The 22,783-nt window shown below is 43.5% G+C and overlaps 1 protein-coding gene across 2 annotated transcripts in view; it reads left to right on the forward strand.

The window, feature by feature from the left end:
- nek7 (NIMA-related kinase 7) overlaps positions 1–22,783 on the forward strand; it is a 63,476-nt gene that overhangs the window by 15,152 nt on the left and 25,541 nt on the right. Inside the window, exons 2-6 of one of the 2 annotated variants that reach the window (XM_060876429.1) lie at positions 3,297–3,378; positions 11,500–11,640; positions 15,972–16,034; positions 17,816–17,926; positions 22,173–22,281. In XM_060876429.1, coding sequence (XP_060732412.1) covers positions 3,325–3,378; positions 11,500–11,640; positions 15,972–16,034; positions 17,816–17,926; positions 22,173–22,281 — 478 coding nt within the window. In that variant the 5' untranslated portion in view covers positions 3,297–3,324. The remainder of the gene's footprint in view (positions 1–3,296; positions 3,379–11,499; positions 11,641–15,971; positions 16,035–17,815; positions 17,927–22,172; positions 22,282–22,783) is intronic. The other variant, XM_060876437.1, reaches the window with a different exon arrangement.

Consider the following 22,783-nt stretch of genomic DNA (forward strand, 5'->3'; position numbering starts at 1 on the left):
AAGCACCTGCTGGTCTGACAGCAGCCCAACAAAAGCCTCAGGTCAAGTCTGATTCATTACACCGGTGCTCGAGTGGTGGCCTACAATGAGATGGCCATGTTCTATTGCTCCTGTGCCAAGTCATCGAAAGCAGCCTTTTGAGTGTGAGAGAGCGAGAGCCTCACAGCTGCACACACTTCAGCCACGTGCTTCATGAAAGCAGCTCGAGAGCAGGCAGATTTAAATAGCACACACACACAGGTCTGAGGAGCAGGTCGTCTTAATGGCTTTTTAAAGGGAAAGCAGAGGAGAAACTTGAGGTGGGAGTGAAGTACAGAAGCCTCCTGACATCCTGTGGTGGACACAGTAAAAGGTGGTGGGGAATCAGACATAATTGCATGAACTGGGCTACTTTTGGGAATGTGTGCTTAGATATCAACCATAGATCAGACATTTAAAAGCCTGTTTGTAGCCATGTTTATTTACCTCTGCTGAAAAAGAATCATTACCCGATAAAAACAGGAAGAGAAAAGTGTAACAAAAGATGGAAAGATGGTCTAAGACCTTTGACGAGACCTCCGACAGTTTTGCACCTGGACCTCTATCAGTGTTCTAGCAGTGACTGTGCTTCTGACTGTATGGTTGGAAAATCTGGCAAACAATATCATCTTCACTCCAGATCACAATCCATGACCTCAATGTTCAGGTTACTGATCAGAACAACCAGAGTCTGTTCCATATTAATTAAAATAGAGCTCTACAAATGCCCATTTTCCACCGAAGCAGTTTGTGTCAGAGTCTGGGGGGGTTACTGTTAGCACCTTTGATAATGTACCTTAAGTATACTTTATGTTTAATACACTTTTACTTTACTGCAATATGATCAGTTATCAGCACACATGATAGTAGGTAGCTACATGCTAAGGCTAACTTTTTTCTGTGTTAATAATAAAATAACTTTATGTACTTTCTCGATTGCAACCTCCGTTTATACAAATTACATGGATCTGCATGTACACGTTGGATTCACCGCGTTTGGATGCCAATGTAGGTTCACAAAGCCATGAGCATTAACATTAAAGCAACATCCACCATTGTTGATGATGTGTTTGTGTTTGTGCTGCTGCGCTAACGTTGCTGGGAAACGTGACGCGTATACAGTGACGTCAGACTCAGCTCTGTGACGGCTCTCTAACCGATGGAAAGGCAAACCGGTTCTTAGAAGGTTCACCAGTGGAACCAACTTTGAACCAGCACTAGCTCTGAACCAGCACCCGGTTTGTTTTGGTGGAAAAGGGATAGAGACTCAAGACCTTTTTGAGCTGAAGACACCGGTTCAGGCTCACACATACATTCACACATAGCACACATATCTTCCTGTTTTTGGGAAGTGAATGGAAACTGTACACCACAGAGTGAAGCACACGTGTCTCCCAGCCTGGAGAAGGTCACTCGTTCTCATCAATATTACTGCACCTTCAGCACCAAAGTTCCTGCTCTGGTCCTGCGCTCGTGTTTGACGCTGGTGACTCTGGGGTTGGCTATAAAATGTTAGATTGGAGTGTTGACATGTGAACAGGAGTGACGGGACGTACAGCAGACACTTTCAGGCCTTTTTTTTTGTTTTTTGTTTTTTTTAAAAAAATAAACGAATGATGTTTACTTTCAAGAGGAAGTGGAAAAGGAAGAGTTCCTGGATTTCTTTCAGAAGCTTGGAGTTTCCTTCTTGTGAAATCCTCACTGGCTCTTTCCACATTTCAGTGTTTTTCAGAGTGCATGCAGAGCTCAGTGTAGAGAGAATGCACAGTTCAGTGGAAGCTAAAGGGTTAATGATCAGGAGTTAATCCACCTCGTTATATTGACGTTATGATGCATGCCAGCATCAGGCATTAAGGTTCAGTAAACTAAAAACTTTCCTCCCTCAAGCCACGTCACTCGCTCCACGTTTAGTAGAATATTTAATGTCTTTACAAAACCTAACGTCTAGTAAATAATCTTTCTGTCCACAAGATATTTCTAAAACACAGCGTACGTCCACACGAGCATCGTCAGTTTCGCACCATCGCTAATTGTCCTCGGCAAAGTCGTGCCGACTGATTTGTTAAAAAAAATAAAAATAAAAAAAAGAAAGCGACCGAGAGAACAGAGAAGATCTACAAACGAGAATAAACAATGCTGAAGACGCCGTTGTTGTCCTAAAGCTGCCACTCAAATCCCCAGGCCTGAGTTTTAGGCTTAATTAGCATTATTAACCTTCACCGAAAATCAGGCAGGTTTTATTTTGCGGTGGTGACAGCTTGGGCTGCATCGCTCCATTCTCCAGCATGAAGCATTTTAATTGGCTCCAGCTTCATGCTCTCCACACTCCTGACGACATGGCGGGGGCGGATGTGCTCTGAGGTGAGCGACATGCAAATGGCCTTTTTTATGAAGGGGGGGTTCTTTCTCTTCATATCTCTTTGCTATGGCAGGGCACTGAGCTTCCCCGTGCCGCACAACACACTCATGTGACAACTGACGGATCATTAAAATTTTTGATGGCTGCCATGTACAGGCCTATCTGCAGCCGCTCGCAAGCACACCGCTGCCTTTTGTATTTGTTCTGTCACCAAGTGAAGTTAATTTATTCCCTTTTGCAGGAGAGATGTTTAACTGTTTCCAACTCGGATTTTTTTTTTTCTCCACGGTATTCGATGCTTAATTCAGGATAGACGGAATGTTTCCGTCTAATCCGGGGAACAAAATCTGGTCTGTAGCGTCTGTAGAAGTGTTTAGGAGAACCTCAAGCAGAAGGGAGGAGAAAAACTTGAAACATTATATATATATATATATATATATATATATATATATATATATGTGTATATATATATATATATATATATATATATATATATATATATATATATATATATATATATATAGTGATGAACTGTCATCATTCAAAAAGAAAAAAGAAACAACAACTTTGGATTGTCTCTGCATGAGAAAGAGATCACATGAAGGGGTAAAGGTGTTTTTTTTTTTTTTTGCCGACAAGTTTTTAGGATTAAAATGGAACGCTTGCCGCTCTCCGGCTCGGCGGCTCCGTGACAGGTCTCATTATCACAGTAGGTGTCGTGTTCTCACTGGCTAGGGTTCTGCGACAAGGTGACGCCAGACAGCCATTTCCTTGGAAGCATGTGATTGCCAGAGTGCAGCTCGCCGCTCTAATTCTATTACCAGATTCACAGGCGTAGCTGGAGCATAGTGAGAGCACTGAAATGGTGAGAAGTGCTACTTGTTCATGTGATTTATTGGTGTGTTTCTTTTTCTGACAGGGGTGTAAGGCACTGAGCGCCTGTCAGCATGGACGCCCAACTACAAGGCCAGCAGCCACCAATAGCTGTGTTTCAGCCACAGGTAGGTGCACACGCCCTCGCAGGAACGTGAGCCGTACGCTTTCCTACAAACCAGGATTTAAAGTTTAGACGATTAAGAAGGAGTTCGGATGAAATCGGAAAAGAAAGCGGTACGATGGTTAGGGTTTGTTTCAGCGAGCGAGGACTTGGTGTCCAGGTTGTTAAGGCATAGTCACGAATGCTGTTGCTTCTCTCCCTGCACTAATAATCTCTCTTACTCGTGTTACAATTGTTCCTGGAGTAGGTTTTCACACAAGCGTTGATAATTTGCCTCGTCGTGAGACCAAAATGCCAGGAGCGAGCGCGTGCAGCGTCGGTCAGCTACAGACAGCACGTCGCTTTAATTCACTAAACGTCTCTAAGGCCGTCAGCGGACCGAATATTACTGTGCATTCGGGAGCCCTTCGTATCCCTGGTGAAAGACCTACAGCTCTCGTCTGATGCATGATGGGATGCGTAAAAAGCCAGCGCACAGATGCAGTAGCGTGGGGATTTTTTGAGGCCAATGATGATATAAAAGCATTGATTTACAAGTCATCAGTGTTAATGAAGCGTCCGTGTGCTCTGTCGCATCCTCCCTGAGATCAGACGCTTCTGATTAGTGTTTTGCAGTCTTTATTTCCTGTGTTCTTGCTGTTTTTACCAAACCTTTACCATAACCGGCTTGCTTTCGCCCCCTTTCCACATCTGCCCGTGCCGAATCTCTCCAACTGTCAATCTCCCTGCAGAGAGACAGGCTGTGGTCTGCTCACACGTCTCTCCTCTCTGGCTCCTCCTGTGTGCTGGATGAGACGTGATAATGAGATTCTGCTCTGCACAAGCAGCGGCTTCCTGCACACACAAGCTATCATGTGTTTTCTCCATTGCAGTGCCGGAGACAGAGAGGTGTTGTAGCTCAGCTCTCTCTCTCTCTCTCTCTCTCTCAATTTCTCTCTCTGTCTGTCTTTCTCTCTCTCTCTCTCTCTCTCTCTCTCTCTCTCTCTCTCTCTGTGTGTCTCTCTTTCTCGTTATTTATCGTTCTTTTTCTCTCTCCCTCTCTCTCTCTCTCTCTCTCTCTCCTTCCCTCTCTCTCTCTCTCTCTCTCTCTCTCTCTCTCTCCTTCCCTCTCTCTCTCTCTCTCTCTCTCTCTCTCTCTCTCTCTCTCTCTCTCTCTCACGTGCTCTCTCTCTCTCGCTTTGTCCTGTTGTGTATTTCTTTCTCTGTCTCTCTCTCTTTGTTCCTCTTTCTCTGCCCGTGTCGGCATCCTTTCCTTTTACTCGCTCCCTTTATGTGTAGAGCTGCTGTTTTCCCCTCAAATCTCACCAGTAATTAATAAGTCGATTCATTCTTTCTCAGGTCAAATAGCACCTTTTTTTTTTTTTTTTAGATCTTTACTCTTTTCATGACGTAACCTGCAGAATGATAAATGTGAATCTGCTCCGGTCAGATGATTTGCTCTAATGTAGGTGTTTTAGGAGGCTGTAATACGTGGTAACCTGGTCCAGATCTTACCATCATACCTCCATCTTTGTCTTGTGGTAATTGTGTGTGAGCTTTATCCTGTACACAATACACATGTACACAAACTGCCAGCAATAGAGTTGTGTTAGAATAAAAAGAAAAGCAATAGAATTGTTTATTCATAATTCCGACCTACAGAGTAAAATGCCTTTGTATTGTTCTTTTATTTAGTTAAAAGGCACCGAAAGAAAGAAAAACATCACTTGTTTCTCATTACATATTTCAATATAAATTTTTTTTACCTAATAAAAACATAACCCAGTAATCTTTCTGAAAGTTCTGGTCAGTTCCATATGGTCTGGTCACATCAGATAGTCCGTCAGTCTTCACACGCAGGATCGTCCCTAAACATTAGTGCGCCTTTGACCGAGAGAAAGATTGAGCTCCGGCGCCCTGAAAAGCAGAGAAGCTGAAATGCAGATGAACTCACGCGTGTAATACTGGTGCTGCTATCATCATTGTGAGTCCTGAAGGTATGATGCATATGCATTAGCTATAGTAGATGAGCTGGCAAGACTTGCATATTTAATGGTGCGTTTGCTCGCAGAGCGAGTGGGAGGGTGAGACTTTCGCATGCGATTTTGATCGTCACCTCAGATTTTTGACAGAGCAAAAAATCCCGACATAAAGCGAGGAGGGCTCTAAACACTGAAACAGAATGAAGAGAAGCAGAACCACTGTCGGGGGTAAAGAAAGCATAAATATTGCATGGGCCAGGCTGATGAAAAGGATGGGAACTGGATCTCCCACATGTTGCCTCCCGCCTTCCTGTTCCTTGCCCTGTCACTCCCACCAAACCGCTATTGGTCCCACCAACAACAACACCAAACCCGGCTCGCTGCTCTCGCACCTTTTCACTGCTTGTGTTGTCCTCTCCCTGGCAGCTCCTGGCAGTGTTGTGCTGTCATCTCACACCTCGTCCTCCATGCTGCTACCACCCCATCCTCCGTCGCAACCCCCCCCCCCCTCCCCCCCTCGCCCCGTGTTCCTGTCACCGAGCCGCATGCTTGTGTTTCTCCTTCTTATACCAGTGTCACCGCTGGTCAACCCTCAGCCCTCAGTGCGCTGCCTTTCTGAGAGCGGAACGATATGGTTTATCGTCTCACATATAATAATATAATCAAGCTATAATCCTCTTGTATATAATACTATAATCAAGCGCATGCTCTCGTCTCTTCCTTTTACCTCTAATCAGGAGAGGCTACACCAACATGCTGCTTTTAGGCATGCACCAGTGCACTAGTGATCACTTAGCGTGTTCTTGTATTCGCTTGGGAAATGCAACCGTGTTACAGTCAGCCGCTAGCAGAAAACATGATGCAACACACAAACACACACTCAATAAACTGCTATCTTGTCTCGGACATGACTCCACTTATATGTTTATGAGAAAAGTGTTTAAAGACGTGACCAAATATCACAGCATGAACCTCATACCACTTCTTTCCTCTACACCCCATATGACCAAAAGTTTGTTTGTGCTTTGAGACTATTGGACTCGTATGTGTATATATATATATTTTTTTTATTTAATTTTTTTAAAACATCCAAATCGAGATGCTTTACTGTTATAATGTGCTCCAATCTTCTGGGAAGGTTTTCCAATAGGGTTGCAAAATTCCAGGAATTTTCAAGGCTGGAAACTTTCCATGGGAATTAACGGGGAAAATATGGAAATTAACTAGGAATTTTAAAAAATGCAGAGTTGCCTATAACAAGGAACTTAAATGTAGTTAAAAAAATCTTGCAGCATAATTTAAAGTGCTATCATGTTAAAGTTTAAAACAACAAGATTTAATGCAATTTAAGTTGAATTTGTACCCTGCATTCCTCGGTCACTTGCACACAGCACACTGCTTACTGGAGGGCCATTGAGGCCACAAACCCCCTGCATGTACTTGCATTCTTCCATAACATGCACAGTAACACTTTATTTTAGGGTCATTTAACTGGTTGCTTATTAGCATGAATATTAATAGAATATTGGCTATTTATTAGCACATAATGCCTTATTCTGCATGACCTTATTCTACATTCTTAATTGTACCCAATACCTAAACTTAATAACTACCTTACTAACTCTTAATAAGCAGTAAATTAGGAGTGTTACCACATGCACAGATAATTTGACCCTCCCCCACACACACTCACTCTTCCCTGAAAAAAAAATCCTCCATATATCACTTAAGGTGGGATTCACCTTTATTTTCCAGGCCTTGACTACCACAGAAGCAGAGACCTAATAGGCTTGAGAAAAAATGCATCATTTTACATTTTGATTGAGACTTTTTTTAGAAGGGCAAGGGTGGGGGGTGCTTTCATTTTACAGCAATCACAGGGAAATATGTTTATTACAATTATTAAGTTTATTATGTTTATTACAAGCATAATAATATTTGTTATGCTTTTGTGTTACTCAATGAAAGAATTAATTAAAGTTCTACTTACAATTAAATCAGTCAAGACGTCATTTTTAAAATTTGTATTACCTTGCATGCATGTCTGCTTATGACCAATTATTTGTTTGTATATGATATAGTTTCTATACATTTTCCTATACAGTGATACCTCGAGATACGAGTTTAATTCGTTCCGTGACATTGCTCGTATCTCAAATTGCTCGTATCTCAAAGCAATTTTCCCCATTTAAAAGAAATGAAATCCCATTAATCCGGAAGAGGTTGAGGGAGGAGTAAACAGGCGGAAGAGTTAGGAGGAATTACACTTTCACTTTCGTTCACTTACTCGCACTCTTAATGCTACTTTACACTTAAATGGAACTTAACTAAACTTCATTTAGAGCGGGGAGATCTGCAACTAGAAAATAGAATAGACCCCCGTATAACAGAACCATTAATCATGCATAGAGTTAAAAATAGGAAAGGAAAATAATAAATGGATAAATAAATAATTAAATAATTAGAGAGAGAGGGGGGGGAGAGAGAGAGAGAAAAATATGTGGACATTTATGATGTAAACTGGTACAACGAACACAGGCTCCGGCATGGTGGAGTCGGGGTTGGAGGAGGGAGTTTAAATCGCAGCAGCAGCAAAGCGCTAGAAAGTGGCTCTATGAATGGGAATTTACAGTAAATGGTCGGGTAATATGGATGTCGTAACCGGATTGGTGTGTGTCGTGGACAGCTGATTAACAGCTGATGCACGCTTGACGACGTGGCCTGCCAGAACTAACGCAATGCTTGATTTCTCTTAACTTGACTGAACTTAATTGCTACAATTTCTGTTTTCTTTACATTAATTTTGCTTAATTTTCTTCATCGCTTTTCTCTTCACTTGTTTTTGCCTTTTTTGTCACTCTTTCCTCACTAACATCTGCCGGTCGTTTTAATAAAAACCTGTCCGGTCAGCATATCGGATGCGGTCTAGTCGCACAAGTTAAATTTTTTAACGGATCCAACGCTTAAAACGGATCCGAAAATTACGGATCCGCAGATGGTCGGCGCCTCACGCAGCGCCTTTGTGACTCTCCATAGGAAATTAATGACTTCCTGTTTATCGGCCGTCGTTTGTCGTGTGCAGTGGAAAGGCGGCTTTAACCGAGTGAGACGCAGGAAGCTGAGGCGGGGGAAACAGAGTACACGATCTTTGTTTCGGCGGCGGCGGCTCGGATGCTCGTGTCTCAAAAATTTGCTCGTATCTCAAGCCAAAAATATGGTCGAATCACAGCTCGTATCTCAAAACATTCGTATGTCAAAGCACTCGTATCTTGAGGTATCACTGTGTTTCCAAATAATTCCCATAAATTCCTGTAAATTTCCATAAATTCCCGTAAAGTTTCCAATTTGGAATATTTTCAAAATTCCCCAGATTAAGTTCCCGTGGAAAGTTTCCGGAAATTTACTAGATGTTGGATTTGTGGTCATTCATCTACAAGATCATTACTGAGATCAGACACTGATGTAAGTGTGAGGAGGTCTGGGGTTCAGTCTGTGTTCAGTGGTGTTGAGTCAGAGTCAGGGCAGGACACCCGACACTGTGCAGGACACTCGAGTTCTTCTGCTCCAACATTAACACACCATATCTTCATGGAGCTCTGTGCTTTGTGTACAGGGACATTGTCATGATGGAACAGGGTCTCTACAGCGTACAGGAGTATTTGCTTCCACATACAGGAGTGAAGATCAGGTGTCCACACATTTTTGGCCATACAGTGTATTTTCTGTTCTTCAGAAGTTGCTATATTTCTAAAAACTAAATCAGAATTTCTGCCTGTGATATATATATATTTTTTATTCTTATTTTACGTAACGATCAGACAGCTGTAGGTTTAAAGTGGAATTATATGGTGTGTGCGATTAGGATGAGAATGTCACACTGTTACGTGTGATTTGTACACCACCATAACCTGGCAAGAGTCCAGCGACGGCTAAACTAACGAAGCCAGCCTGCTTGACTAACTGCCTCCATTTGGTGTGAAGGGAATATTATGCAGACGTGATTGTGGCTCTGACTATCACTTTAAAGTCAGCAGCACATGGTGGCTGTGGGGTCAGTGTCTCCTCTGCTCTCCACCTGCCTACACCCCACTGCTTATTTTTGTTTTGTCCCTCTCCCGCTGAGGAAAACGAGCCCTTTGTGCTTCTCTACCCCTTCCGCAAGCTGTGATCTGTACAAATTGCGCCACGTCTGTGGCATGTGACCCCGGCGGCCATGAAGCCTTTTCTTCCGCTGCACTTCATTCCTTCTCGGCCCGGCGCTCTAAATAGTGTGACAGAGCAGAGCTCAGATGAGACGGGCTGTCAGTCAGTGCGCCCCGCTGCCCTTTGAAGACGAGGCCAGGGGACGAAAAGGTGCGGCAAATGGCCTGTGAAGTTTACATACACTGCCCACTGCTAAACAGATTACTGCTAATGAAGTGTCTGGAGCTCGGGTGGTGTCAGGCCTAATCCTGGCTGGCAGCACGTCCCTTCGGCTGCCAAAAAAGCCGCCACCCTCTGGCCCTCTTCCGCCTCCCGGGCGCTGGGAGGTGCCCGTCGTTAATCAGTCCGGATAGTGCGCAAGCTGACATGCAAATGTAGGTCATTGCATATGTAAATGTGTGATTAGTGAGCTGCATGCCAGGACACATTAGCACAACTATGCTCTCAGCATGCACTTGTCACGCCGCTTTAGAGGCTCATGCTAACATTTGTCAAGTGAACACGCAAGGAGTGAAAGCAATGCCTCGTCAGTTGCAAACCCCTCCCCTTATCTACACGTGATCACGTGACCTCCCAACCCTGCAGAAGGAGCCTTTCTGCCATATCTTATTGTCATTGTGCTTGTTATTGGACATTTTCTTTATCATGTTAATTTAAAGATATATCAATAATCCAGAGTGTTTTTACAGTTGTAGAGCCTTGCACACCGCACCACACCCCCACCCCCACCTCAAAGACCTCTCACCTCTGTATTTTACCGTCAGTGTTGCAGCTGTGAGATCGACTGAGAAATGATCGAAATGTTATACATCATGACGGTGGTACGACAGGGGGAAAAAGTGGCTTCTTTACAGCTTGGAATTAAAGGCAGTTAATAAAACAATATCTCGCTCTAATCGTGCCGTTAATGTACAAAAAAAAACACAGAAAGCAAGAATTTCTTCTTTGGCACCAGATGTGTGTCTGGAATAAGTGTGTGTGGTGTCACGAAGAAAAACAAGCTGCTTCAGGGTGTTAATTGGATGGGGCAATTCTTCAGCTCTCGCCTTTTTTCCTCCCCCTTAAAGCTGTCAAACCAAAACAATGAAATGCTTAAATTGGCTGCCCCTTGATCTATATCCATCCTTGTAGCACCCAGCCGGTCGGGCGCTTAGCTCCGGCGTGCATTTCCTCTGAGCCCCGGCGCTTCACACAGTCGTACACTGTAGTTTTTAGATTCAGCAGAAGGCTTATATAGCTGTCAGTGCAGCATATAAAAGTGTTTTGCACTTTAGTTGTAGCTATCACCACAAGCTCTTAGGAAGCGTGCCAGCTTTTGTCGTAAACTCCACAACACCAGGAGGCACGGGTATAAAGTCAAAAATTTCGAGTCGCACGGTTTAAAAGAAAGATGAACGCCTGGTTCAGATGGTTCAGGAAGCGGTGAGACGAGGTAAAGGTTCGCCGGCGTGTCTGTGCGTCCCGAACGATAATGCGTGCGAATAGCTCTCACGAGGACGTTCTTGTGTCGTCACGTGCAGCGTTAAGTGCCTTTAAGGTTCTCCTGTGGTCATCCCAGCGTGCCCGCTTGTGACACGGCGTGTTCTTTTGTGTCACTTCTTGTTTCCGGAGCCTTCTTGGGACGACCCACGAAAACAGTAAAGGTCAACCTAGTTTATTTTTCTCCTCTCGCGACATCGCCGAAAGGCTAATCGTGGCTGTTGTTTAGCGTCTTTCATTCTGCAGCGGCCATGTGAAACACACTCGCGGCGGTTTCTCACTCACGGCTCAAGCGTTGGGAAATGATGTCACATCAACACACTGATGTTTATTTTTTTTCTTCTTCTTTCTTTTGACCATCCATTTATTCTTTCTTATCAGGTGTGAATAAATGTGGTTTATTTAATCCTCTTGAAGTTAGAGCTAGGCATTTATTTTGAAGTACCTTCTGATCATTCTCTGTTCATTTGCTTTTCCAACAGAAGCCGCTACAACCAGAGATGGGATACAACAGCTTAGCCAACTTTTACATCGAGAAGAAGATCGGACGTGGGCAGTTTAGCGAGGTCTACCGGGCCAAATACTTGTTAGACAACACTTCAGTAGCTTTGAAAAAAGTTCAGGTAAATTGACTGTTAACCCTCGACGGCGTCCCCACCCGTGACCCTGAAAACGTTACACCACGTGTCTGTCCTGAAGTCTCCCTTTGGGCCGTACTCAAACTGCTCTGTAATTTTGTACGTTGTTCCAGGGGAAAGAAGAAAAAAGCCAGTCTGCTTCCTTTTTAAATGAAGGACCCAGAGCACAAAGTATTGTGTATAATAGTGCATGGTTATTTGTTCTGAAGCACCAGTGTTCATCAGGTCCATGCATTAGGAACCTGCCACGGGCATGAAGCCAGGTGAAGATGTCGAGTTGTGTATTCGGCACTGGCACATGCAACAACATGGAGTATTGTTACTCATCAGAATACTAACGCCGATCTTTATCATTAACATTTATTCATTTATATATATCACTCATATATCATTTATATACCATAAATCATATTCGCAGCCGGCACTGATTTATATGCTTGTTGTTTTAGGATCTGTAATATGAACAGTCAGTTAATATTCACGCTCCTGTTCCACTACATGGCCGTTTCTATAGCAACAGCTCGTAAATGCAGACGCTCTACATAATCGGAGACCAGGCATAAAACAGATTAGCAGCGAACAGTGGAAACGGCGTAATCTATGACACGGTGAGGTGTTTGTTAGGAGGTTCTTTGGGTATCAGAGCTTTTTTAACAATCCTGCTGATCTGCAAAGTTTTCTGAGCGTGTTGAGGACAGAGCACTTTTACTCTTTCCTGTTTCTCTGTAAACTGACAAGCTGTGCAGCTATTTTTGGAAAGAAACAGAGAGAGAGAGAGAGCGAGAGAGAGAAAGAGAAAGAGAGAGAGAGAGAGAGAACGAGAGAGAGAACGAGAGAGAAGGAGAACGAGAGAGAGAGAGAAGGAGAACAAGGAGAACAAGAGAGAGAGAGAGACAGGAAGAGAAGGAGAACAAGGAGAACAAGAGAGAGAGAGACAGTAAGAGAAGGAGAACAAGAGAGAGAGAGACAGGAAGAGAAGAAGAACGAGAGAGAGAGACAGGAAGAGAAGGAGAACGAGAGAGAGAGAAGGAGAACAAGGAGAACAAGAGAGAGAGAGACAGGAAGAGAAGGAGAACAAGAGAGAGAGACAGGAAGAGAAGGAGAACGAGAGAGAGAGAAAGAGAGATGGGAAGAAAAGAAGAACGAGAGAGAGAGAGGATGAGAAGGATAACGAGAGAGAGAGAGAGACGGTAAGAGAAGGATAACGTGAAAGAGAGACGGTAAGAGAAGGAGAATGAGAGAGAGAGAGAGAGAATGAAAGGAATAGGCTGCAGAGTGAACAATAGTTTATGTGAACAGAAGCTAACTGGTCTCTCAGATGCTCCACAACATTCAGTCTAACTATACACCACTGTATAGGGGTAAAGCTTCAGATACCTGAGCGTTCACTTTGCAGCATTATTCTTCATTCAGTTCAGAAGGATAATTATCTGAATGACTTATCTGACTCATCATGGGCTCCGCTCATGTAGACTGACGTTACGAGATGAAGACACACATCTCATTTCACCCGTTTAATTGGTTTACCGGATGAGTGAATTAACCTCAGTACATCTCTTCAGCCAACATCAGTGTCTGACCCTAATGTCTAGTTTAAAACCTTCTCAGAAGAGTGGAGCTTTATAACAGCAAAGAAAAAGAATAAGAAGTCTGGAAGGAGATTGAAGGAGTTCAACAAGCACATGTGCATGTGGTGGTCTGGGGTGCACAAACCTTTGGTCATATGAGTGTCATAATCAACGCTCCAAGTGCTGAAGACATTCAGATTATTAAAGGTTTGAAGATGTGGTTTAAAGAAATGGATCAGTTAGACAGATGTGCTGTGCAGTTAGACAGATGTACAGTGCAGTTAGACAGATGTGCTATACAGTTAGACAGATGTGCTATACAGTTAGACAGATGTACTGTACAGTTAGACAGATGTACTGTACAGTTAGACATTTACAGTGCAGTTAGACAGATGTGCTGTACAGTTAGACAGATTTACAGTGCAGTTAGACAGATTTACAGTGCAGTTAGACAGATGTGCTGTACAGTTAGACAGATGTACAGTGCAGTTAGACAGGTGTGCTGTACAGTTAGACAGATGTACAGTACAGTTAGACAGATGTGCTGTACAGTTAGACAGATGTACTGTACAGTTAGACAGATTTACAGTGCAGTTAGACAGATTTACAGTGCAGTTAGACAGATTTACAGTGCAGTTAGACAGGTGTGCTGTACAGTTAGACAGATGTACAGTACAGTTAGACAGGTGTACAGTGCAGTTAGACAGGTGTGCTGTACAGTTAGACAGGTGTGCTGTACAGTTAGACAGATGTACAGTACAGTTAGACAGGTGTACAGTACAGTTAGACAGGTGTACAGTGCAGTTAGACAGGTGTGCTGTACAGTTAGACAGATGTACAGTGCTGTTAGACAGATGTACAGTACAGTTAGACAGGTGTGCTGTACAGTTAGACAGATGTACAGTACAGTTAGACAGGTGTACAGTACAGTTAGACAGGTGTACAGTGCAGTTAGACAGGTGTGCTGTACAGTTAGACAGATGTACAGTGCAGTTAGACAGATGTGCTGTACAGTTAGACAGATGTACAGTGCAGTTAGACAGGTGTGCTGTACAGATAGACAGATGTGCTGTACAGTTAGACAGATGTACAGTGCAGTTAGACAGATGTACAGTACAGTTAGACAGATGTACAGTACAGTTAGACAGATGTGCTGTACAGATAGACAGATGTACAGTGCAGTTAGACAGGTGTGCTATACAGTTAGACAGATGTACAGTGCAGTTAGACAGGTGTGCTATACAGTTAGACAGATGTACAGTGCAGTTAGACAGGTGTGCTGTACAGTTAGACAGATGTACAGTACAGTTAGACAGGTGTACAGTGCAGTTAGACAGGTGTGCTGTACAGTTAGACAGGTGTGCTGTACAGTTAGACAGATGTACAGTACAGTTAGACAGGTGTACAGTACAGTTAGACAGGTGTACAGTGCAGTTAGACAGGTGTGCTGTACAGTTAGACAGATGTACAGTGCTGTTAGACAGATGTACAGTACAGTTAGACAGGTGTGCTGTACAGTTAGACAGATGTACAGTACAGTTAGACAGGTGTACAGTACAGTTAGACAGGTGTACAGTGCAGTTAGACAGGTGTGCTGTACAGTTAGACAGATGTACAGTGCAGTTAGACAGATGTGCTGTACAGTTAGACAGATGTACAGTGCAGTTAGACAGGTGTGCTGTACAGTTAGACAGATGTGCTGTACAGTTAGACAGATGTACAGTGCAGTTAGACAGATGTACAGTACAGTTAGACAGATGTGCTGTACAGTTAGACAGATGTGCTGTACAGTTAGACAGATGTACAGTGCAGTTAGACAGGTGTGCTATACAGTTAGACAGATGTACAGTGCAGTTAGACAGGTGTGCTATACAGTTAGACAGATGTACAGTGCTGTTAGACAGATGTACAGTACAGTTAGACAGATGTGCTGTACAGTTAGACAGATGTACAGTACAGTTAGACAGATGTACAGTGCAGTTAGACAGGTGTGCTATACAGTTAGACAGATGTACAGTGCTGTTAGACAGATGTACAGTACAGTTAGACAGATGTACAGTGCTGTTAGACAGATGTACAGTACAGTTAGACAGATGTGCTGTACAGTTAGACAGATGTACAGTACAGTTAGACAGATGTACAGTACAGTTAGACAGGTGTACAGTGCAGTTAGACAGATGTGCTGTACAGTTAGACAGGTGTGCTGTACAGTTAGACAGATGTACAGTGCAGTTAGACAGATGTACAGTACAGTTAGACAGATGTGCTGTACAGTTAGACAGATGTGCTGTACAGTTAGACAGGTGTGCTGTACAGTTAGACAGATGTACAGTGCAGTTAGACAGATGTACAGTACAGTTAGACAGATGTGCTGTACAGTTAGACAGATGTACAGTGCAGTTAGACAGATGTGCTGTACAGTTAGACAGATGTGCTGTACAGTTAGACAGATGTGCTGTACATTAGAAACACACCTTTGTTCAGCTAAAATGACTGGTGGCTCTTCAGCGTTCTCCGGGGCCGGTGTGACCCTGCGCTGCACCAAGCCACCGGATGTGATTGGCTGAAGTCGCTTCTCCTGCCCCGTGCTGTGGCTCAGCACCACCTGCCCATGCCACCTTTACCACCCTGCCACACTGCTGCTGATTTTTTTGTTTATCTCTCTATTTCTTTTCTTTCAAATGCCATTAACGCTCCCTCCCTCTCACTCCCCCCCTCTCCCCTCTTACCCTTTTGATCTTTTGATAGATATTCGATCTGATGGATGCCAAAGCCCGGCAAGATTGCATCAAAGAGATAGATCTCCTGAAGGTAAGAAACCAGAGGAGGGGAGAGAGCTATGCCATGTGCTGCTATTACGCTTTTCTAAAGACGCCTCTGCTGAGACCTTATAACAGAGGAACGGCTAGACATAGAGGAAGAGAAAACAATTGATCTATACCACCAGACGCATCGCTCTCTCTCTCTCTCTCCCTCCGTCTCTCTCTCTCTCTCTCTCTCTCCCCCCACTCCATTTTTTCCTTTTCTTTCTCTCCTTGTGTAAGGCGAGTACAGATCATGGGCTTCTTCATGTCATTCCTCCAGGCTGAGATTGGCTTATTTTTTCAATGCTAAAGCTATAATAATTTTTTTTAATCTTTTTATTTCTGTAGTGTTTAGCAAGGGGGGGGGCATCAGAGCAACAGTGTGGAAATTTTCTGCGCTCCATCACGTGTCCTTTGATGTTGCACATCCTCGTCCTCACATCTTCTCTCGTGCTTTTAAACGCAGTGTTTGCCTTCATCAATCTGCCTCAGACAGGCTGCGGCTCGCTCCGACGCCAGCGCTAACTAGCACGTTAACGACAGGTCCAATAAGCCCGAGCGTCCGGGTGATCAGAGGCGTCTCGCCGCACTGTTTTGTCTCGCCATCTCATCAGATCAGCTCACACAGACACACTGTGCTGTTCCTGCGGCCACTTGGATGTCCTCCACCTCACCCGCAGTCTTTCGAATGTTGTTAGTGTATTTTAGAGCTCATTTGTTTGGGTAGTTTTACACTGGAAATTTAGATTTGTCTAATCAGTGTGTCATTTGTTACTGTTTTTATATGTATTTATATTTATGTATAAAATAAAGGGAGCAAAAACGAGTCTAATCACAATTTGGCCGAGCCTCGCCGAGTCTCCTTGGCAACCCGGTAACAGCATTTCACAGCCAAGTGCAGACGCCGAGCCAGGATACAAACACACAGAAACCCAGACCACATATAATCCAAATGAATCTTATTATCTGTTAGCTGGTAAGCTAGCTGTAGTTAGCCAGTCAGTGTGCCATTATTAGCAGCTCTTCCTTTGTCTGTTAGCTCACACGGACACCTTCATTTTATTATTGTGTTCCACATGATGATGTTTCTGCTGCTGTGTGATCCATAAACACGTGTAATAAATGTACCGTGATGTGTGTGTGTGTGTGTGTCGGCTTACAGAGTGAAGATTTTTTTTAATAGCACTCTGTGCCGTGCCGCTTGCCTGCCGCTAGAATGGACTGTTCTTTCTCTTCTCTTTCATTCTCTTCTTAAAAATTTCTTTTCTTTCTGTTTCCTGTCTGTTTCTGTCTTCCTCATCTCGCTTCTGCTTATTGAGCAACCAACAGGAAAAAGAAGTGGAGGATGGAGTTTACGCTCTGCTCGGCTGCTGCCTGGCTCGTCACGTTAGCATCAGCCGCGCATTACTAGTGTTTATTTCATTCTATGAAAAATCACAGGAAGTTAATTAACACTTTTGTTTGCTTAACATTTACATATTATTTGGCGGTGGCTTTCTGATGACAGTCAATTCTGTTGGTTTGACATTAGATCATTTTTAACAGTCACTGATTTCACTTAATTTTCTTTCTCTCTCTGTCTCTCTTTGTCTCTCTCTCCCTCTCTTTCTCTCCCTCTCTCCCTCTCTGTCTCTCTCTCTGCCTCTCTCTCTCCCTCTCCCCCCTCTCTCCCCCCTCTCCCCCTCTCCCCCCCTCTCTGTTTCTCTCTCTCTCTGTCTCTCACTCTGTCTGTCTCTCTGTCCCTCTCTCTCCCTCTCTCTCTCTCGCCGTTCTCCTCTGTCTTCACAGCAACTAAACCACCCCAACGTAATTAAATATCACGCATCATTCATTGAGGAGAACGAGCTAAATATAGTTCTGGAGCTGGCGGACGCCGGGGACCTCTCACGTATGATAAAGGTACGTCCATGCGTCAGCGTTTTCCCACTAATGTTTACGTTCTCACCACTAGAGCGTGTAATGTATGAGCAAACGTAGTGGACGCCTGAATGTGAACAGCAGAACAGACCCATGTCCTTCCTGTGGGCTTTGGGTTTAACATCGGACTGTGATCATGATGTAAAGAGCCTAATGTAAGTGTGTGAGAGAATCTCAGCGTCTTCTGTAATCTTCTACATCAACTGGACCATGAACACAAAGGGTGCAGCGTTTAGTCTGGGGGAACTGGACCATTGTGCTTTCTGAAGAGTAAGGGTTGTGTGTAAAACCTGACACACACACTCACACACACACTCACACACACAATGCACACATAAGTGCACAACGCACATATACCACACTCACACACAGACACACAACATACGCACACACAACGCACACGTACTACACACACACACACACACAACATATGCACATACACGCACACTCATGCACACCTCACATATACCACATACACACACCACACCCACTCACACACAACGCACATATACCACAACCACACACACAAAACACACACACCACATGCACACACATGCACAACGCACATATGCCACACACACACCACATAGGCACCACGCAAATAAAACACACATACCACATACAGCACATACACCCAAGCACACAACAAACATATACCACACACATACCACACACATGCAACAAACACACACACATACCACACATACACCACAGACACATGTGAAACTCGCAACACACACCACACAACACCCCCCTCACGCACAAATACACACACATACCACACAGCGCACCCACACAGACACATGCGCACACAACACGCACCACACAACACACCCTCACACAGTATAGTGAGTATACTGTGATTTTTTTTTCCCCCTCCCAGCCTCATACGCACCCATCCTAGAGCGACACCCCATAGGCACCACCACACTCCCCAATGCATAAAATATGCATCTACATGTAATTGAGAGCATTATTAAAGACTGCTTATGTGTTATCAACATTCCAATTTATTATAAGCAACAAAAGACAGTCAGCTGATAAAACCTGTGCGCCAGGTCCCATATTCATATAACATTTAAGGCTAAATGTAGCTCTTAAAGGTATAGTTCACCCAAAAATGAAAATTAATCAGACAGTTGGTAGCACCCATTGACTTTCACAGTAGGAAAAATATAGACTATGAAAGTCAATGGGTGCTGCCAACTGTCTGATTACCAACATTTTTCAAAATATCATCTTTTGTGTTAAACAGAAGAAAGAAACTCATACAGTTTTGGAACAAATTGAGGGTGAGGAAATAACACAATTTTCATTTTTGGGTGAACTATATCTTTAAGAGCTACATTTAGCCTTAAATGTTATATGAATATGGGACCTGGAGCACAGGTTTTATCAGCTGTCAATTTTCAATGTACATTTAAGAGTGAACAATAAACATTTGTTCAGTTCTATCACCAACACTCTTTCATTGCAGAATATTATGAACTGAATGAACTGGTAGTTTACAAAGCTTTCCAAATACATTTGTACTCGGGCATCTGAGGAGTGCATTGACTCCTTGCTTGTGTGGCAGAGCGGTGGCTTCTCAACCACGTTTTCTGTAACGTCCGTGTCATCTGCTGCAGCTGAAGTGTCACCCGAAGCTGCTGTAGCTTTAGGCGCAGGCTTCCGAAAACTCAAAGAGTGTAGTTTGAGTCTGCTTTTGTTTCATATCTTCTTTTACATTAGTTAGTTAATTTCAAATTTGCGGCAAAAAAGACCGCCAAGCAACTGATTTTCCTCCTTGGTAGGTGACGTCAGATCAGGTCACAGGCCACAGAAGCCCCAATGGTCCAAAAACGTTAGTGATTCGCAATCGCAACCACAGTCTGTGTTTGCAACACAGACGGGGTGAATTTATGAATGAAAGTTATGTCACAAAACGATATTGTTACGTATCCTCACGCTTTTAAATGGGTATACGGAAATCCTTGGCCTTTCCTAGTGGGTATACGGCGTATACCAGCGTATCACGTAGACTACAACAGTGCACTCACACACAAATACACACACATACCACACAACGCACACACACAACACACACACACACATGCGCGCACACACGCACACAGCCCAGAGCTAATGAATTGATCTTTTCTGTTCATTCATTTAATTACGTTCATTGTAAAAAATTAAGCACTGTAAAGGAAGCAGACCAATCAGACGTATCAGTTTCACATGGATTCCGATGCTACAAACATAGTGAAAGTGACACACTGACTGCTGACTGACTCCCAACACAGTACATGTTGGGACAGTTAGTCCTCTAACTGATGACCGATACTAGAACATACAAAACTTTTAATCCGTCTGCTCACGTCTTCGCTTGTGATAGAAACAAATATTTAGCTGGGACTCGTTCAGACTGGCCACGTTTACATTAATAACGCTCCTGTTATTTAACTCTACTCACTATTCTGAGACTCCACACAAGTGTAAACAGACGTTGTGTCTCAAATCAAAGCCTTATGTTTACTACTTTATCATTATAGAGGACTAATCAGCTTTCAGACCTGATTTGTGTGCCAGTCTTCAGGATGCTCGAGATTTGTAAATACTTTAAAATGTAAGTTCAGAATTGTTTATTTTGAGATACAGCTCATGACGACACTTAGGTTTCCTCTCCATCAGTCAGGGTTTATTCACTTTTCTCACACATAATATTAATATGTCAATAAATAAAATATAATAAAACTTCCACATTTTACAGTTGTCCTAAATTACGGTGGTCAAGTTTGGGGGTCACAAAAATTCATCATGTCCAGTTGGAGTCGTTTGTGCAAAAAAAAAAAAAAAAGCCTGCATTAATCCTTATTCGGAGATGAATATACTCGGCATTTCCCAGAATTCTCACCACAGTGCTTCCAGGCCAGCTGTCTTGTGTCAGAAATGCCCTTCATCCTACACCACACACCAGGACTGACTGGAGCCTGACAAACAGGAGCGTTTAAATGAGAGACAGAGGATTAGTATAGTGAGGACTTGAACATATACTGACATCACAGAACCGTTATGAGGCATCGTTCCTAATTTCAGACGGAGCTTCTGTGTGCTGCTCACCAACTGTGTTCTTCTCTTCTTCTTCACACCATTCACAAATATGATTTATTTAGTAAATAAGATCAGGAACATTGGACTTGATCTCCTGTACACTGTGAGATAAACATGACCGAACAACATGCCTTATGTAAAACAGATGCTCCAGATATGTGTGTGTGTGTGTATAAATTGAGCATTTTGTATTCTGTTTGATAGCCCAGTCCAGTCTGAATTCAAATGAAATCAAATGACCCCATTATTTGCATGCACTTACGGAATATTGCATGTGCAGTGTTTGCTTGTTAAAGGCGCGACAGGGCTGCCATATTCCCTCATTAACATCAAACAAGCCTCTGATATGCAAATATGAAGGACCGGAGAAGAATAGATCCACCTGCTTTGTTTGGGTCGAGGCATTCTGAGCTCGAGACCGAGTTTCGTTCATTTAAGCGAAAGGCAAAGCCAGTATCTCCATGATGGGAATAATAATAAAAAACAGCGGAATGTGAACATCCTGTACAGCATTGTGTTCTTTATCCTCTTTACCTGTGACGACGAGGACACCGACGCTCACCGTGATGCACGCAACATGTCAGATAATTACAGTTTGGTTTCAATTAAATGCACTTCGTTCAGGCTTAATTACGTAACACTGAAATCATCGAGCCCTTGACGCTTCACCACTTCACCTCCCGTAGCTCTGTAGTGCTCTGGTGCTAAAAGCACGAGGATTCGACATGCCGTGATGGTAATGTGTCTATCAGAAGCCTTGCCAATAAATAATTCCAGCCAAACAAGATTAAAGCAGCAGTATGTAACTTTAGGGCAATCACAGACCTTGCTGGAGTTATCATTCGCTCCTCATGATCATGAGCCTCTGGTCTTATTGTCCATGAGATACATGAGGAGCACAACAGTGATGTTACACCAATTGTCAGAAGCACAGATCAGGAATAGATCTGGAATGAGATGATCAGCAGGCTCATGTGGGTGTGATGGTCAGGTGTTGGTGTAGATCTACTGGTCTATCATTTTTTTTTTTTTTTTTAATTGAACCTGTAAATTTTGTATTTATTTATTTTGTGGTTTTATTCCTGTTCATTCCGCCTGGTTTAAATGACTGCTGGATTTTTATTTCCTTTTGTAGCATTTTAAGAAACAGAGGAGGCTGATCCCTGAGAAGACCGTGTGGAAGTACTTTGTTCAGCTGTGCAGCGCACTGGAGCACATGCACTCACGACGTGTAATGCACAGAGGTACACACACACACACACAGAGCACATACACACATATACACACACAGCACACGTATACACACTCACAGAGCACGTACACACACACACACAGAGCAAATACACACACTCACACAGCAAGTACACACACATAGAGCACATACACACACACACACACTTACACACCCACACACACATGCACACACAGCACGTGCACACACACACTCACACAGCAAGTACACACACACACACATAGAGCACACACACCCACACACTCACACACACACGCAGAGCATGTACACACACACAGAGCATGCACACACACACATACACATGCACAACACACACACGCATGCACAGCACACACACAAACACAGCACAAACACACAGCACACACGCACAGCACACACAGCACAAACACACGGCACACACATGCACAGCACACACACAAACACACAGCACAAACACACAGCACAAACACACAGCACACACACGCACAACATACACACACAAACACAGCACAAAC

This window comes from Tachysurus vachellii, chromosome 1 (genome assembly GCF_030014155.1).
Source record: "Tachysurus vachellii isolate PV-2020 chromosome 1, HZAU_Pvac_v1, whole genome shotgun sequence".
NCBI lineage: Eukaryota > Metazoa > Chordata > Actinopteri > Siluriformes > Bagridae > Tachysurus > Tachysurus vachellii.